Raw genomic sequence first — 19,372 nt, 5'->3', positions numbered from 1 at the left:
TTGTCAGTAGTGGAGAGAGGGGAGTGTTACTGTACTTAAACACTGGCTAAAAAATACTGCATTCAAGATTTGTACTCTTAATTACAGTACATCACACTGAGTCAACATCGCTATCATATCCATTCTCCCCCAGAATCAGCAATTAATGACCTATGATGACACTCAGAGTCGGGAGGGTGCCGAAATCAGGAGGCCATTAACCTTACCACAGTGTTTGAGTGATAGGCATTCAATATCATGGTCCAAGCTGAGAATTGCCATCTAATAAAGCAGTTGTAGCAATGCAAGCCAGCCAGCCAGTTGTCCTCTCTGTCTCATTAACTGTGATCTGGACCCAGGAACACCACACTGAATAATATAAACAAATGAATGGACAGCCCCAACTAATTGTTAATGAATAATAAAACGTTAGTATGAATGACTGCAGGAAAATGGGAGTAAAGAGATTTCAAGAGGACAAATCAGTCTGAAATAAATCATCCTTGAGAAATAATCATGAAAGTCCCAGGGGCTGATTCTAATACAATTATTTATTTTAATTTCTCCTAATTTATTATTAGATTTTGTGATGACTTCATTGTTTAAAATGGTTGCTCCTGATAATATTCTAAAAATGCCATTAATCCCAGTGAGTTCTGTGCCTGTATTTTTAAAGCAAGCTATTTCCACTTTCTTCTACAGTCTTTACATATTTCTGTCTCGAAATATATCTCAACTGCATTCCCTTGAGTCTTCAACGGGCTCAGTTTTTCACTCCAAGAACTCTCAGACTTGGATTTGCCTCCAACACTTCTGAAATATTAAACTTGTCCAACAAGATTGTTTTGCAAGATGTCAAAAAGGAGCCCATTTAAAAAATAAATTAACCAGAAACTTGAATGAGTAAAAATTATTTATATACCAAGGCCAGCACTCATTCAGAGGGTGCCTATATATAATTTAGATGCTAAAAGTCCCTGCTCATTCTCTTTGATGTTAAAAAATAAACACTACACAGATTTCTTTACAGTGAGGACACTGAAATAGTTCCACTGAAATTACAGTTTAATTTATAAAATTAAGGGTAGCATTTTGAATGAAATGTTTAAGAGAATTTTAATGCAATGTGGAAATTCCTAACACTGTTATGTGAGTCTACAGAGAAATAATATTAATAAGAGGAAAACCTAAGGCAGAGATTCTATTTAAAGTAGTTAAAAAGTGTGCGTGAATCCTAGATGCTAGCTGACCATGGCACTCTCTGTGACAGGCATTCTCACCTTGGCTGTGGGTGATGGAATGGTCCAGGGTCATGGGAGAGGGGGTAGAGATTGCAGTGGCTGCAAAGCAGAGGTATAGTCAGGGGATCCAAATAGGGGCCAATTACCACTAGAACAGGTAGATATTAACTCCAAAGTATCTGCTGAATATCAGTTGTGTCCTCAGATTTTGAACTGAAAGGTCACTAGCAGTTCAGATCTAGCAAGGCTGTTTGAAAATTACAGATACCTGGCCCAGTTTTATTACCATTCATATACAATCAGTTAAAGCTGACACTGTGGATTTCTTGACATCCATTTCTATTTCACTCCCAACTACAGCCTTATTATGCAAATGTAGTCCAAGCAGTAGCAAAATCAAGCAAAAGGAGCTGCTGAACCCTCCCCACCATTTCAGCTGATGGAAATTTGGCCGTCATGGCCGGGGAACTCCCAACAGCTGGGAAACAAATGTTGCCCTAATTCCCAGAAAAGTTCCATTAATACAGATCTTCTGGAAGCCACTTTTCCCACTTCTGTAAAGGCTAATCTTCCTAGAGAACCATTACAACTATCTCTCTTCTCCTTCTGTGAGATCGCATGGGGAACTCCCTTTTCTCTGATCTTTAAATGTTTCATTCAGATAAAATCTTCCTTTGGCTATTTTGAACTATAGGAATTCGAAACTTCACCTACTACATCTACTTCCATCCACCCTCTGCTAACCATAACATATGTAGATAAATATTCAGACAACCATGCAACAGTGTTTATTACACTAAGGCAAGCTTCATACTAACAATTTACTTAATGTCACCTAGGATTTCCACCTAGGATTCTACACCTATTAATATTATACACACATGCATACAGCATAAACATTCCTATCACTGTCACTGCTAAGATTCTACTATTCTACTATTCCCATGAATAGATGGTTTTGTCCGTTAGAACTAAATATTGGCAGTAAATGCTTTTGGCATTGATATAAAAGTGGGGCCGAACTCATAGTATTATGGCAGTTTACTTTTTTCTTCCCTAATAGAAAGGATCTATGATTCAGTTTTATTTTGCTTATATTTATTAACTTTCTTCAGCTGAGTCCTCTGTGAGCAAAGTAATAACACTTTTCTTATACCTTATGCTCTAAGCATATATTACTAATATTGAGTATTGAATTTATGTCATAATTTTCAATAAAGGCATAAAAGATATTTTATGAATTTCTATGGTTCAGTCTTGATCTACTTTTAGTTACAAAAAGAAAAAAAAAATGTACAAAAGAGAATCTACATGATAAGTCTTCCCCAAACCTGACTGACTGAGCTTTGGACATTTTACCAAAATCCCACAAAATAATTGGTTTTTCATCATTCTTTCTTACTCTTTCCCAAATCACATAACTAAATAGGTTGATCCAACATTATACACTGTGCCATGATCTCTGATACAATGCCAGCCCTTCTAAACTAAAATGAAATGCTTTCAAACAGTGTGCTCCTTAAAGTGTTCAATAGTCCACCAACTTAAGAATGATTTTTTATTAAAAAAAAAAAAAAAGTTTTGTTATAATAAGTTTTCTTTTTTGTAACAGAGATTTTATAGTGCAATTAAATGTATTATGTGCTAGTAAAAGGGTGTTAGAATATATTTTCTTGCATTGATAAATTCAAAACTGTAGTCCTGGGTCATTTTGTGGACGGTGGTGGCAGTTGCAAGTCCTACCTCTCTCACTGGGAAATACCACAAGCTTTGAGAAGGGAATGGAACTCATTTTTTTTTAAATTTGCATATTTAAAAATTGGGATCTAAATAGCAAATGGTAAACCAAGTGACTGTGCGACTCAAAAGTTAAAACATTCAATCAAAAAGAGCTGCTGAGAATTCCAGAGGTATACTAGAATTGTGGGTATGCTTGGAGGCATTACTTAAAACTTTCCTGGTTTTCTCACCTAAAATGGAATTTTCTCACCTAAAAAGAAGTTTTTTTTTTTTTTTTCTAAAAAGGAGTTTTAAAGAAGTATTGTAATAATAATGGTCAGACATTTATGAATAGTTAAGCATGGATGGTCTCACTGCTAGCACCAGCCACACCTTTGGGTAAATTAGGAAAAGATGTGTTCTCCTGGCGATATAGGCTGCTCAGCTAGAAAAAGTTGTTTTCTTCTAGGTGGCCTTAGCTCCAGCGTACAGGACCTGCACGCTGAGCTCCCTCTCAGCTTCTTGGCACAAACTCCCTGTGCACGATCCAGTCTGCACAAATCTGTTCAAACCCCTTCACCCTCCAACAGTCCTGTGCTGTAGGTCGCATCATGTAGCTCCCATCCTATTTTAAAAAGTTAGATATTTTGCAGATTCACACAACACAGTAGTCAGGGTTTAGAACCAGGCAGTCTCTCTGGCCCCATAGGCCACACCTTCATCCAGATGTCTATGCTGCCTCCCTAGACAAATGTAATATTTTTTCTAAAGCAAAATATTTCATGAAATAAAGAGACTGATAAACATATACCTTATTCATGTTTTCTATCTTAAATTATTAGCATTGATCTGTAATGGATTACCATTGCTGATATGTGCAAGGGCTTATGCATTGAGAGTTTGTTTTTCTAAGCAGATTTTGGCTTTTCTATTACTGAACATTTAGACACAGGATTAATATTGCAACATCTATATCAGATTTTCAAGCCATATCTAGTATTAAGTGTTTTTTTTTTCATCCAGCCCTTACATCTTCTAAATAAAGCAAACTCCAAATGAATTTTTCCCAATTACAAGGAGTGCAACAGGATTCAAGTCATCGGGTCTTTTCTATTACCAGTAATATGTTACAAGAGCGTCTGCCAATTGGGTACATTCATCCACTTGTACGCCAGGTGCCCAGCACAGAAAGCTGTTATAAAAGTAAAAATTGTTAATGTGAACATCAGCTGGATTTCCACTCTGAACCCCTTTACACAACACCACCTCATTTTTAACATTATTGAAATAGTTATTGCCATCCTTGGGAAGAAGAGTTCTCAAAACAAAACTATAAAATGATGAAAAATAGCAGTTAAGGAGTAATGGCTATGATAGATGTGTAATTTATTAAATGACTAGTAATAAGATTAATTTGTTCCTTTCCTGCCCAAGAGATACTTAAAGTAATTGCATCTTTGAAAATTGCACTGTCATCACTTTATGCTTTTGATGATGTCATGGAATAGTACCACAGGACGGGACATGCTCAGCAGATTTTTTTCTATCTCCCTTGCTATTACAATAACCTACAGCTACTGGTCACAACCCATAGATTTGCATAATTCTGTGGCAGCTACACAACAGAAGAGATGTGTCTAAATCCCCCAGAATCTTAAATAAAATGCAGGCCAATTCCAATGAGTTCAAATTAATACATATTAACATTTTCTGCAGAAATGTGGAGGTACCACGCAAAACACTTAGTGCCCTTTACTGCATAACAGGTCGGGGATCACTGCTGTGCCCACTAAAAAGAAAAAGCAAGAGTAAAAAACATACACACACATTACTTCAAAAACACCTGAAATGTTTAAAAATACCCACATGTTCTTCAGACATATCTTTCTACCTTAAAAACCTGAATTTTGAACAGTTCTGTTTCTTATTTTTCTTTCTTTCTTTTAAAGATTTATTTATTTATTAAGAGAGAGATGGAGAGAGGTGGCAGGGCAGGGGGTGAGGGAACAGAGGGAGAGAATCTCAAGTCAGCTTCATGCCTAGCATGGATGCCATGACTCTGAGAAACCTGAGCCTAAACTAAGTTGGAAACCTACCCAACTGAGCCTCCTGAACACTTCTTTCTCATGTGTATCCATGTCCCCATAAGTAAAATCCTCTTATCTTTGCCCTAAATCTGTCATGATCTACCAGTCAAGTCACGGAATTAAATGATTTTACTCCCCACAAATATTCTCTACATATCTGTAGTCAGTAACAAATCAGTACAAATCTGAGATCCTAAAAGTAATTCTAAAATTAACTCATAAATTCATTAAATACTCTTTCATTAAATACTCTAATATATTAAATTACTCTCATGGTTATATATTTTACTATGTATTTATGCATCAAAATAAACATGACTGCTAACCTATAAAAATACTTTCCTATTTCTTGTGAAAATACTTTTGTTTCTCAACTTTTACAATAGTGATGTATTTAAAAGTATGGGAAATATCACATGTTTTAAAGTACTAAAATGAAGAAAATTTCTATAAAGAATTATTTTGTGGGTTTCTGTCTCTTTTCTAGAGAAAGTAATTATTTTGGTACACTAAATATAAATTACAAATAGCTATACTGATATGTTCCATATGTTACAAGTATTTTCCTAATAACAGCCCCAAAGAGCTGATTTCATTTGACAGATATTTGAGTAGAATTTTGGTCCCCAGTGGCAGGAAAAAGTTGATGCACCACATAGAACTTAACATTGATCCATCAGACATTAGACCTACTACTTCCAACATGTCATGTTTTATACTCTCTGTACTCATGCTATTGTGGCTAAAATATTTTTTAATTGTCTTCAAAGGATAAAATCACAAACTTAGAATGGTTAAATTTTAATGCGAATTTTTACGGCCAAGGGTAATTAAATTATCCATAAGAAAAACATAACTAAGTAATTGTTTTGATATCAAGTAAACATCATCATTTATGCTAAATCAAATAGATCATGTTCAGTTAATTAGAAATTTTCCAGATGTCATCTACAAGATGCCTATAAATACTTCACAGGAAAACACAACAAAAGGTTTGCAACAATTTATGCAATAATAGAATACCAAAAAAAAAAAAAACCTTTTCATTGACAATTTTTTAAGTTCTGTTTTTATTTAAATATTTTTCATCTCTCTTGCAAAGTTTATGGCATACAAACAAGAGTATACCAAAAGGATACTACTTAAGGCAATGAAGTGTTTTTAAAAACACACCATATGCTAAAAGCTTGGTCTCTGCTGCTCAATCACTTGTAAGAGTAATTCTCATAAACCCAAAAGCAGCCAAATATGTAATTCAAACACTCAGGTCTATATAGTGAACTTTTTCTTCAAAGCTATATTAAGGGGAAAGAGATCTAATATATGGTTCCTGTAACATCCTAACTTGGTACTGAAAAGTTTTCAATTTGTCAAAATAATGAGCCTGATTTTTTCTCCCTGCCCCCCAAATGTAAGCAGCATACATGTCCAAATGACAGTTCACCATGTATTTAATTCCAATGTCTCCAGAGGGCCAAAAAGTCAGCGGTGAGTGATTGATAACTAGACACTGAAGAATTATAGTCTCAAGATGTGGAACATCACATATTGCTGAGGGGAAGATCAGCAACAATTAAGCTTAATATGCCAGTTTCTAAAGGTCTGGCTTCACTACGGATTAAGTTGATGTCATCTCTCATCTACTCTTACCTCTAGTAACACCTGTTATTCTGATGAACGGAATGTGAAAAGGAATTTGTGCTTTTTACATTAAAAAAAAAAAAAGTCCACACTTAAAACCCTTTCCCACATACATTCAACAAATATTCATTGAAACACTTTAATTAACATTGCAAAAAATTTCAGTAGGGGTTGTTATACTCAATTTTCATGTAAGGCACAATTCATTCATCCTAAGCTTTTGAGAATCTTTTTTTTTTTTTTTTTTTTAAAGACCTTCCCCAAAAGTAAGGGATGGTTAATGAGACACAAACTGCTTAACAAAAGAACCGTGAAAGTCAAAGAAAAAGAAAAATCAGAGCAAATGCTTGGAAGCTTGCCAATTCTGATCCACTTCCCTGGCACTGACTCGGCCCACCTAATTGGGCACCTACTGTGTGCACGAACCTGTGGCCATTACCGTGTACACCTCAGCCCAACTCGACCGGACTTCCTTTTCTGAAAAGTCCCCAACCTGGAATAAGGTGTGCAAAGGAAAGGCGTCTGCACACAATGACCAGTAAGTCCCCTGTTCTTTGTCAGCCCTCCCTGAGAACAAAGGCCGCATGCATGCCCAGGAGTCTGAGAGCCACCCACAAAGAGTAGGTCTGGTCCCAGAAACTATCCGACTGAACACAGTGCGCAGACCGAAGTCAAGACAGGCCAACAGGGGCTGGCATTTCTGCAGCGGTTCTTGAAGCTCTGGGTTTCTTTCCTCTGCCTGATCCATGGTACCCCACCCTTTTGCAGGTGCCAAGCCCTGCCCGGTGGCCTACTCTCTTAAAAAGAGAGTGAAAATCAGTCTTGGCAAACGCTGTAGCAGAGCCCACTTTGCAGTTACTGAACCAGGCACTCGCCCCAAATTTAAACTTTTCTCTGCGTGTGTTTTTGCGGGGCCGGGAAGAAAGCTGACCACAATCTAGTCCCTTCGCTGCCACGCCCCCCAATCCTCCCGACGCCCTACTCCTCACGGGTTTCCAAGCTCCTGGAGAGCCTTGACCCCAGAACAGACCGCCGCGCACCGCCCTTGCCCCCGCACCCCGCGCCCCCTCTCCCTGCTTGTCCGCTCGGCGGGCAGCCCCCTGACTCACCGCTGACCACCCGGCGGCAGAGAACTCCGTGGCCGCAGAGCAGCGCGGCGCCCAGCAGCAGTGAGACCACGCGGCTCATCGCGGCGCGGCGACAGCAGCAGGTGTGCGTGCAGCGAAGACGAGCACTGCCCGCCGCGCAGCGGGAGCTCGAACCCCTGAGCCTCCCTGCCTGCCCGCCGGACCCTACTCCCACCGCTGGAGCCCAGCTGGCCAGGGCCCGGCACTCATCGCCTTTGGCAGGGCCTGGAGCCGGGCGCGCCCTTGCCGCGCGCTGGTGTGCTGAGCTAGAGCGCACCACCCCGCCGGTGCGCGTTTAAGGAGAGGAAACAGAAGTTAGAGGGTCCGTGTCTGCCCCAGCGGTGAAGCAGGAAACCCGAGTTGGACCCCGCCCGACCCCTTTGCTCCTCTCCCGGGCCTCTGGCTAGTGAGGGGCTAAGCCGGTGTGGCTAGTCCTGGCTCTCACGGCGGCGGCAGCAGTAACAGCAGCTCTGCCCGGAGGCAAGGTCTTATATACCCACATCCCGAGGTTCCGGCCCCTTGCTAGCAATAATTTTTAACTACTTCTTCTCTCCTGCTATGGGACGCAACCCGGCCCCTCCCATGAAAACTGGAGCCGCTTTGAAAAGACTGCAGTCAGCAGCCCCACCTCCTCCCCTCCGCTTCTCCTGGTCCTCTCTTTCCATTCGCTAACAGACCTGATGCTCGTTTGTGTAAAATGTGACAGCTTTGCTATTAAACTCTGGCAAAAGTTGGATCCATTTGGTTTTCTCAAAGATTAATGTCCACGGGGATGCCAAGTTGTGGGGCCTTTCTCTTTTTGCGCTAAATTGCTTGATCATATGTATTCCTAGATGCGGGGCACCAGCCACTATTCAAGATGGATTGGCGAAGTGGGAGCCAAAACCTGCTCTGTGAATTATAGGATGTGGCAGGTTTTTCCCCACCTAGGTTCTGCAAATAGATTACTTCCAAGCAGGTTGCTTGACTAAATTGCCACAGAAGCAAATTGAAGAGAATATTTGAGGCACGGTTTTCCCAACTGATTTTAATCTCAGAATGCAGTTCCAGAGAAAACGATCAGCACAAATATTCTGAATACTTGGGAATTTCCTGGATGTAAGTGTATGTATTTCTTTGCAAACATCTATGTGTGATCTATAGTTTCTATTAGAAATAAAGCATTCTAGGGGCGCCTGGGTGGCTCAGTGGGTTAAAGCCTCCACTTTCAGCTCAGGTCATGATACCAGGGTTCTGGGATCAAGCCCCATATTGGGCTTTCTGCTCAGCGGGGAGCCTGCTTCCTCCTCTCTCTCTCTGCCTACTTGTGATCTCTGTCAAATAAATAAATAAAATGTTTAAAAAGAAAGAAAGAAAGCATTCTAAAACCTACAAAGATGTTTTTCCATAACTTGATTTGGTTTTAATGGGTGGTACATTTTCCTAGAACACCTCCCTGTCTTTGGTTTTCACAAGCCACAAGTTCACACTGAACATTTATTGGGCTGTTTTCTTGGGGAAAAAGAAGGTAAATCCTGCTACAGTAAGAACAAGTCTTGCAGAATAAGAATTCTAGCACTTAGGCTTGAAGGATTACAGAGTCCAGCCTACTCAGGGAAGTAAAATTCCACAATAATTATGATGATGTCTATCACTTTATTTTTCCTTGTATTACCATTAAATTACTAATTTATTTCAGGGCAATGAGCAATTAATACATTTTATAGAGGGTATGGATCCTGTGAGTTTCACCACTAGCTCGACATTCTAAAGAAACAGTCATTGCTGGGCTTTTAAATGGAAGGAAAATATAAATCCTCAAAGCAATGAAGGTATCTACAGCTAGCCCTGAAAATCATGTCCAAGGGTCAGTGGGTGAGGCTGTCGTCAGAGAGTTGTTCCAGGGGCTCACAGTCCACTATAAAGAAAAAAAAATGTGGGGCGCCTGGGTGGCTCAGTGGGTTAAAGCCTCTTCCTTTGGCTTGGGTCATGATCCCAGGGTCCTGGGATTGAGCCCCGCATCTGGCTCTCTGCTCTGCAGGGAGCCTGCTTCCTCCCCTCTCTCTCTCTCTCTGCCCGTCTCTCTGCCTACTTGTGATTTCTCTCTCTGTCAAATAAATAAAATCTTTAAAAAAAGAAAAGAAAAAAATGTAAAAGAAAAAACAAATATAATACTTATTGTGTGTCAATACTGAATGTCTGAATGTTACAGGGCAAGTCTGCATGCAGTGTCATGGTTAGCGTAGAGGAATGGGCAATTATGTATTTTTGCAGGAAGTCTCTAGCCTTAATCCAGGTTGAGGATGATAATCCTCAACCGTTGATTACCTAAGTGCTCAGATGCCTGCAGAACTGGGATTCTTAATGGGAGCTCCTCTCTCTTATGTGGCATCTTATTTCCAGATACACATGGGTCCATAGCTGTCATGACAAGTTCCCTATTGGGGAAGGAATACCAGTGGGTTATAATCTAAGCACTGGATATAATTTCCTACATATTAGTATACCCCACTATCCCAAATGGCTCAGATACCTAAAAAGCCAGCCAGTCCTCGAAGCCACTATCGGCAAGGGGGAGCTTCATGGTTTTAGTACTCCAGAAAATCCAAATAACAGTAATTAATATGGTTGCACAGACTTCTAAAATATGGTTTCTTCTCTTCAGGCTAGGTTTACATCAGTTCAGGGTGTCTGCTCCCATTAATTAAGGCAATTTAACAGTTAACCTAGTAGTTGTCTGACTTAGCAACACAACAGATTATTAAAGGTTTTTTTTATATGTGATGTTTTTAAAAGGGATTGGCTAACAAAACCCCCCCCTTTTTTTTTTCTTTTTTGTTTCTCCATCACCCCAAAAACATCTGGATGGATCATCGTTAAATTCAGAAAGCACATTTGGGTAGTCATAAATATAGAATTTTAGTGGTATTTGATATTCTCTTTGGAGAGCCTAGGGGAGGGAGGTAGATCTCCCTTCAATAAATTTTTTTTTCATATGGCAAAATGGGAGTTATAAATTAAAAGTTTTTAACAAAATTCTATTTTAAAAAATATTATGAAGTTATTGGAATTTAGGGGAAAGCAACAAATACTCATTCTTTTTTTTTTTTTTTTTTTTTAAGAAATGACTTTGTTTTTCCTTGTCAGTATGCACAAGGTACCATAAAAGACAAGGGGCCTTCTTATAGCAAACGTATTTCCATCCCAGAAATTTAAGAACCGCTTTCAAATCAATCAGGAGATAAGAGTTCCCTGAAGGGCAACCTAGAGAACTGAAGGTTATGTGAGGAATATTTGCACATGTATAGAGTCTGGCCTCCAGATTCCCTGAAGCGAAGTTGTGATAAAACCACATGACTGGCCATCAGGAGAGGGCTGTTGCAAGTTAAGATTCTTTTCCCAGTTTAAAAAAAAAAATACATCAAACAAGAGCTTCAGACTGATTAAGCTAAAAAGTTCAACACAGGCTCAACAACCCCAAAATGTAGCTCTTCTCTACCCAAAATAGAAAGGTAATCTCAGAGTGGTCCCAAAGAAATCTCAAGCATGATTCAACTACCGAGACTCCCGAGGCTCTGAAACATCACAATATTTGGAATCCAAAGTTTTGAAAAGTGACATCAGGCCCCTTAATAGGGGGCTATGGAATCTGTCTGTCCCAAATATACAACTTACTCCTTCACTGTCTCTACTCCCTTGAAAATGTCTGCAGTCCCCCGTAAGCACCTGTTTCTTGTGTCCATTAATAAGCCTCAAGGACAGACAGTCTGAATTCCAGCGACTCCTCACAGTGGCTCTAGGCTCTAGCTGGGTTCATTCAGATGAGTTCCAGAGCAAAAAATGACAAATAGGGTTGTCTTAGTGCAGGCTCCTATAATAAAATATCATACACCAGGTGACTTACCAACAACAGTACTTTATTTCTTAAAGTTCTTGAGGCTGGAAATCAGAGATCGGGGTGCCAGCACAGTAGGGCTCCAGGGAGGGCCCTCTTCTGGGTTGCGAACTGCCAACTTCTGGTTAGATTCTTATATGATGAAAAGGGAAATACAGAGCTCTCTGAGGGCACAGTCCCATTTACTAGGGCTCCACTCTCCAGACGTAATGTCTCCCAATGACACCATCTCCCAATACCATCACATATTGGGGGTTAGGATTTCAACATATGAATTTGGGGGAGAAGAGTCACAAACATTCAGTGTATTGCAATGGTCTACAAAGGGGATTTGTTACAGTGTTTAAAATTATTATAATTAATATATTTGAAATATTATTGAAGTCCAATATTAACCCATTTATTCATTCTACTACACTTTATTTAATGATGGTTGATAAGTCTCCTGCACACTATCAACAATATTGCCATGATGTCATAAAACAAATATTTGAAAGTGAACTAATAAAACCTTTACAACATAACCATTCTAGCATTAGGCAAAAACAGTTTATTTTTTCTAAATTAACAGTTAGTTGTCATTTCCAGGAAAAGAGCAATGAATCCAAGGCTTATTCCCCCTATTCTTCAGAAATGACACCTTGACATCTGTGCACACATGTAATTGGCTCAAAGGCAAGAATGAGCAGTTGGACAAACTCCCCCGTGATTTATTTGTTCCTTTCAAAACACGTCTGTGTTACAGAGTGCCTGACCTACCTCATTCAGGAGCCCGTTCGACTCTTCTTTATAATTCCAGTAGAAGTCTTAGCCTTGACAGGGCTATCTAAGAAAGTGTCAGTGTTCACAGTGCTCTTAGAAATATAACAAAGAATTACAAACGCTACAAAAACATGCTTTCCTGTCATTTGACGTTTAAATTTAAGAACCACTGAGTCTGTTACATGCTCTGACCATTCAGGTGAGGAGTTAAAATATTTGTAAAATTAAGTTACTAGAAGTATATCTTAACAGATCTGAAAAATCATATGAATTTATGTAAATGTCTAGCTAAATATCAACTCCATAAGTTAAAATTTCCTTTTAATACTTCTGTATTAATTTAAAGCAATGCAACTGGGTACCATGGCTATCATTCGAGCATGAACCGATACTTCTTAATCTAGGCTCAATTACTGAATCTTGTCTTAATATATATTAACACAACTTATATAAATAACATACATATGTGTGTATATATATATATATATATAAACAAAACTTATTTTGTTTATATATAAACAAAAGTGAGATAATTAAACCAAAAGAAAAAAAAAGAATACACTAAAGTCATCTTTACTTCAAGGGTCTGGCCTGAATTATCTGGGTACTTAGTAGTCAAAGTCCCCATTGAGTATTGTGATACAGAAAAATGGTTTAGCTGGCAGAATCATAAACCTAAATTTTCAGTTAATCTAATTTTGAGCAAGTTTCTTCCCTTTTTTAATTTTCACTTTCAAAATATAAAAAGAATGAGCTGGAGAAGTTTGTGCTTCCTGATCGGATGGCATTCTGCTCCAGAAATGCTCTTATTTCACAAATTTTTCAAACCTTAATCTTCATGTGTACTAAATTATCTCCAGCCAGAATAAGTCTTATCTGCATATATGCTCTAATTTTTCAAATGTATATAGATGAAAACTGAATTTTTAAATGTTAGTAAATTCATAAAACTTTTGTTCACATATTAATATTTTGTTGAAAGAATAATTGTTTTTATGTGGGCTCCTGGAAATATACATATGTTAAAAATAGGGCTTTATACTCAAAGAAGTTGGGAATCACTAAACTATATTTTTTCTAAAGTCCTTTTCAGTTTTATATGAAGTCCTATTTCTTTAAAGTTAAGAAAGACTAACAATTTTCTACCTCTTTTTCCCTCTTACTCTTCCCTCCTCCCTCCCTCCTCCCCACCCTTCCTTCCTTCTTTTTATAAAAAAGACTATAGGGGTGTCTGGGTGGCTCAGTTGGTTGAGCATCAGACTCTTGATTTCAGCTCAGATCATGATCTCAGGGTCCTGGGATGGAGCCCAGTGTTGGGCTCCGCGCTCCACAGGGAGTCTGCTTGAGATTCTCTCTCTCTCTCTTTCTCTGCTCCTTCCCTCACTTACATTCTCTCTCTCTAAAATAAAAATAAATAAATAAAATCTTTAAAAAAAAAAAAAAGGCTATGACAATTTATAACGAATGGGGACACTCTCTTATTTGATTTCCAAATAGATCAGAAATTAGGAGTCCTGGAAAATCTGTTTTAGTCCTCTGAGTAACAAATCAACATATCACAAATGTCACATAAATGAAAAATTCAAATAAAGCAAAATAAACCTGAGTGTCAAGTGAAAGAAAATCCAACTAAGAGTCCATGAAACCGTGAATGAATATTTGATGAAACAAGGTTTTTTTCCATAAAAGTGTTCTATTTTATTAAAAAGGAAAGGGTGTCAGAAAGAGGAATCACTAAAGACCTAGAAAACATAAACTATGTCCTTACGCATTCACAAATATTCAGTGTTTCTCCACAAATATCAAATGACTGAAAAACAGTGGCGTCAAAGCAACCATAATAGCAATAAAGTGGGTTATGTGGAATGACATACCAAGTTAGAGGGAATTTGGGGAAGAAAACAAAGGTATTAGGATAAAAATCAATTTAAATATCCTTCTGGAGGTACATCTGTTACTATGCTATTTATTCATACACTGTTTCTCAGGGTAAATGACTTACATGCCAAATGTATGTGTATACTGCAGCACAGAAAAATGTAAATTTGGGGAATAGCAAGGAACACACTGTCAGATAACTGCTAGATATCAGCATCCATAAAAGTCTCTTTATCCTCTGGGCTTACTTTTTTTATATAGAAAAGTTATCATTTGTTTGTAATAAAGGCTACATATCCTGCATTCCAAAGAAACTCTTTTCAAATAAACCTGAACAGAAAGAGGGAAAAAAATAAAAGTAAGTACATTTCTATTGTCAAATCCCTTATACTAACAATAAATAAACTAACCATGCTCCATAAAAAAATGATGCTTTATGATTGCTCTCTAGAGAATGGCCACAAAGACTCATAAGGCAGCTTTAATTTTCAAGAGCTTTCAAGATCGGAGACAAGAATCATCACGAATGCATTAGCTAAGTACTTCCTATCTTCTCTAACAGGTAGGAGTCATTTAATCCGAAATGAAAAAAATTGAAGAATGGATTAGATTTTCAAATATTTATGAAGTCAAATAATATAACAGTTACAGAATGACAGAAAGTTCTTCAAACGAGGTTGGGAGAATCATTGTGAATTCAGGTTCATCTCCACTGGGGCTCATTAGCATGTAATTCTAATGACTTTTGAAAAAATCCTAGGAATAAAATGGAACCCTCAATATCTCAATCCCTTTATCACCCCCCCATGCATAGATATCAACCTCTCCCTAAACATGTTACTCCACGTGGCTTATTCTAACCTATTGAGGACCACTAGGACCCTAGAATCTTCTCCCACACTCTGCATTGTTTTCTCTAACTCCAGTTAATAATTCAGGTGGATGTCAGAATGGAAGAGAGGGCACCATCCTTCGGCCTCTGCCTAGATCTGCAGAATGACCTTCCCTGACCACGTCATTCAAATCCTCCCCTGCTTATCCCACTCCCCGTTTATATTTATGATAGCATCTGTTACTCACTCAACAAGCATTTAGTGGGCACATATCACACTTAATGCTGCAACTGGTTGTACACTTGTTTACTTGTTTAATGTTTGTCTTTTCCCACTCTATCATGAGTTTGGGGCTGGTTTTATTCCCCACCAGTAGGTTCCTGATAAATATTTACCAAATAAATAAATGAAAGAATGAATGTATCTCTGATTTAAGTTTTTAATCTTCACCTGAAGCCAGGTTTTGGAACGTCTCCCTTTTCTTTTCCCGCTTACATGAATGAGGGTGGCTGGTGGGGAGGGACCTTGGATAACTTCATCTAGCACAGAAGGACAGAAGGACAGCCTCCTCTTACTCCTGTGGCAGAGATTTAAAAAAGGCTTCCTACCCTCCAAATCTCCCTTTCCTTTATTAATACTAAAGACTTGGAAGGCAGGAGATTTTCAAGTGAAATCCATGTCAACTGTATTTACGAATCTTAGTTTAGTTTAAATGTATCTTCCTACTCTGCAGAAATATGGAACCATCTTCACAATAGCTTCATTTTTTATGAGAAGATGTGCATGAGCCCAAAATTCAGATGATAATGGTAGAGATTCTAAATTTTTTTTTTTTACTTCCACACAGCTATATACTTCTGTCAGTAGCATCTTCTGTGAATACAGCAAACACTTCCTAATGTGCCTGAAAAAGTTTCAATTTGCTCAAAACTGTGCCCATCTACACCTTGATATTTTCCACATGGTCAACTATCACCTCCTTAATGAAATTTATTTTTTAGTAACCAGAAATTTTTTTTATTTTTTTCATGCTCTATTTTTTATGAAGCTAATTTTCTTTAATTTAAAACATTTTTAATTTTTCAAAATATTACATTATACTTCTCCTCCACTAGTTAGGTATTTTATGTCTCTTTACATACACACATTAATCTCCTTTAGGGCAGATACCATGTTACCATGATATCGTATCCCAGGACCTAATATTAGGAATTCAATAAATGCTGATATCAATTAAGATCTTTCAAAAGACTACAAATAGTAATTACAGAATAAGTGCCTGGGTGGTTCCATTGGTAAAGAAGCCAACTTTTGATTTCAGCTCAGGTTGTGACCTCAGGGTCCTGGGATCAAGTCCTCAGCAGGCCCCCTGCACAGTGTGGAGTCTGCTTGGGGATTCTCTCTCTCCCTCTGCCCCTCCCCTGCTCTTGTGCACTTTCTCTCTCTCTCTCTCAAATAAATGAAACTTTAAAAAAAAAATCTTGTAATTTTTATGTCAAATTGCTGCAAACCTTCTGAAATATGAAGCTACCTGCTCCTTTCCTGAGCTCTACAATTGCCATTTTTAGTGTGGTGTTGAGGTGAAACCTTAAAGAAATAGAAAATACCCAAATCAAGTGGCCATAACGATCATATTTCTTCCCAAAAGAAACTCTAGAGATATTTTATGAAACCCTTGGGATGCATAAAGTACACTTTGAAAATCAGAATTTCAATCAATAAGCAGTTGTATGTCCTAGCAAAGGGTGGAAACATACAGAATCTACTAAAAGTAATCAATCATAGCTCAAATAGATGAAGGCTTTTGAGATTCAGAAGAAATGAAGGAGAGTTGACTCATTTCATTTAATAACCAACATATGATGCAAATATAACTGGGCATTCTAAATCTACATGATTTAGAATGAGAGAAGGAGATATACTATTCATTTTTAAACATTTGAGAATTTCAAATTCTTCTCTAGATTTATAAAAACTCAAAAGGAATACCACCTAGCTGAGTATGAACTATTTGTCTGTCTTTTCTGTCTCACCTTTAATGTTCTAGTTTCCAATTGCTGTTCTCAGTTGTCATAGCAACAAAATGCTATTTTCAATAAGTTTGGTAGAAAACCTGTTTAGAACACCTAATTTATTATAAGTGGAATACAGTCGGTTGCATGTATGACAGATTGTTCAATTTTTTTAAAATTATGTGATCATATTATTTCTGATGACTACTGTTTCTTAACCCTTTTATAACATGAAATAAATCTTAAGGTTCACAGGCAATAACAAGAATATGCGGACATGCCTGTAGTTAATCCAAAGAGTTGACTGGGATTTAGGCTTTACCTTCCCCAGCGTCAGTATATCCAATTATCCCATATACCATCACCACTCTGTTTTGCCTAAAATATAGCTTTCTCATATGTTTATTATTTTCTTAATTTGCTTCCACTGTTGACATAAATACACTTGTAGAAAATATAATACAAAAATTAGAAGAAAAATTTGTGCATGCCACCCTCAAATACTTCTATTCAGAAAAAACAAAGTTTTTTTTTTTTTTTTACATATTCTTCTACTCAAAATCTATCGATTACATTTTGACCGTAGAATAAAGTTTAAACTTCTTTGTTGAACATTCTAGACCCTCCAAAATTGCTCCTCTTTATCTTTCTAGCTTTATTTCCACTTCTGTTTTCATCAATCAGCCAGCACAACCAACCAACCAGGTGACCGACAGTCTCTACGCTTTCTCACCTTCCTATACACTTCCATAATTTTCCCCACCTTTCAATGCCTCTTTCACTAAATCTGTCATAAACATTGGCTCACCTTTCCTCAAAAAAAAAAAAAAAAGACCAAAAAAAAAAAATCTTGAACCACCCTTTCTCCTTTCCCAAATTGATAAAACTTAACTTATTTGGCCCTTGAATAAAATCTAACATATAAAATGTCTCATACTATCAATTTCCCAAAATTACTTAGCTGTTTCCATGCATGTATTTTACCTTCTCAGGTGGAAGGTAAGTTCATTCATAAACAGAACTATGTCTAGTACATCTTTTTTTACCCAACATTAATGTTATGGATTTCATTTAATTAAAAAAAAGCCTTCAGAGCAGAAGTCATGTTCTGGACCCTTCCCGCCTTCCAGTGACACGTTGACAATTCATTTTACATCCATATAACATAGATGCAAATACTTTTGAGAATCAAGGATGAAGAAGTGTATTGTCCCCTACCTTTTCTTTTAATTGTATTATCATCTCTAATGGTATATTGTATAATTTTGCATATCACATCAATGTTGCATAATGTTGTATAAATGTTATTGCATAAATACTACAAAAACCAGTTACTTCATGAGTTGCCCATCAAAGGAGACTTTAGCATACACTCACAATGTGCACATAAGGATAGCTGTGCAAAGTGGGTAAAAAATCAGGAAGCAACACCAGAAGCAGGTGTTTCTTCCCTGTTTAACCAACAGCTACTCTGTCTTGAAGTTTCATGACCAGGAAAAGAAAAGAAAATACTCTACACTCCATTTGTTTTTCCCCCGACACACCTAAGGAAATCACCTGATATCCTTCCAGGAACAGGAGTACCAAAGCAGGTAACCTGTTGTGGAGAAGAGTCTGCATTTATCTGGCCAACATCTACTCTCCCCTCACAATTCTGAAACAATCACGAAGTAAAGTAGAGCATTTCAGTAAGGATGTATATCAGTTTTCACACAAAGTGGCTTATTCATTGTCTTTAAAGTTTAAAAAACTAAGTTGTGATTTGCTCTCCTGCCCTTATATTAAAGTGCAGAATTAACCAAGAGCTTTGAGCATAGTAAATTTCTTTCTACATTCCAACATTTTAAAAAATTAAGCTCTTTGGTTCATTGTATGAATAATATAATTTGGAATATCATTCTTCAATATATCACCAAAGAATTAAAATTTCATGCTTTTGGCATAACAAGTTATTTTAAAGTTGTGGTTGGAATATAGACAGTATTTTATTGACTTGAACTTTTAAACCTTGATAGATTAATTGTTTTAAGTCATAATATATGTAATAAATAACACAATTTTGAATATGAAATCTTCACACTGGCACATTAAGGAGGAGAAAAGGGAATGCATAAAGTCTTACCACAAGCAGACTAACCATTATGAATTAACACCAAATTATATTACTGAAAAAAGAAAAGATCTAAGATATTTGGTCTGGTGCTTGGGCAAAATATTAG

General features: G+C 37.5%; 1 protein-coding gene across 2 annotated transcripts in view; it reads right to left on the bottom strand.

The window, feature by feature from the left end:
* Positions 1 to 8,405, bottom strand: part of CHODL (chondrolectin) — a 28,946-nt gene extending 20,541 nt beyond the window's left edge. The window contains exon 1 of one of the 2 annotated variants that reach the window (XM_032353011.1): positions 7,777 to 8,405. In XM_032353011.1, the coding sequence (XP_032208902.1) occupies positions 7,777 to 7,855 (79 nt within the window). In that variant the 5' untranslated portion in view covers positions 7,856 to 8,405. The remainder of the gene's footprint in view (positions 1 to 7,776) is intronic. The other variant, XM_032353002.1, reaches the window with a different exon arrangement.
* Between the last annotated feature and the right edge of the window lie 10,967 nt (positions 8,406 to 19,372).

The sequence above is a fragment of the Mustela erminea genome, chromosome 1 (genome assembly GCF_009829155.1).
Source record: "Mustela erminea isolate mMusErm1 chromosome 1, mMusErm1.Pri, whole genome shotgun sequence".
NCBI classification, from domain to species: domain Eukaryota; kingdom Metazoa; phylum Chordata; class Mammalia; order Carnivora; family Mustelidae; genus Mustela; species Mustela erminea.
The sequence above is the reverse complement of the archived record's forward strand: the minus strand, read 5'-3'. Positions and strand labels throughout refer to the sequence as shown.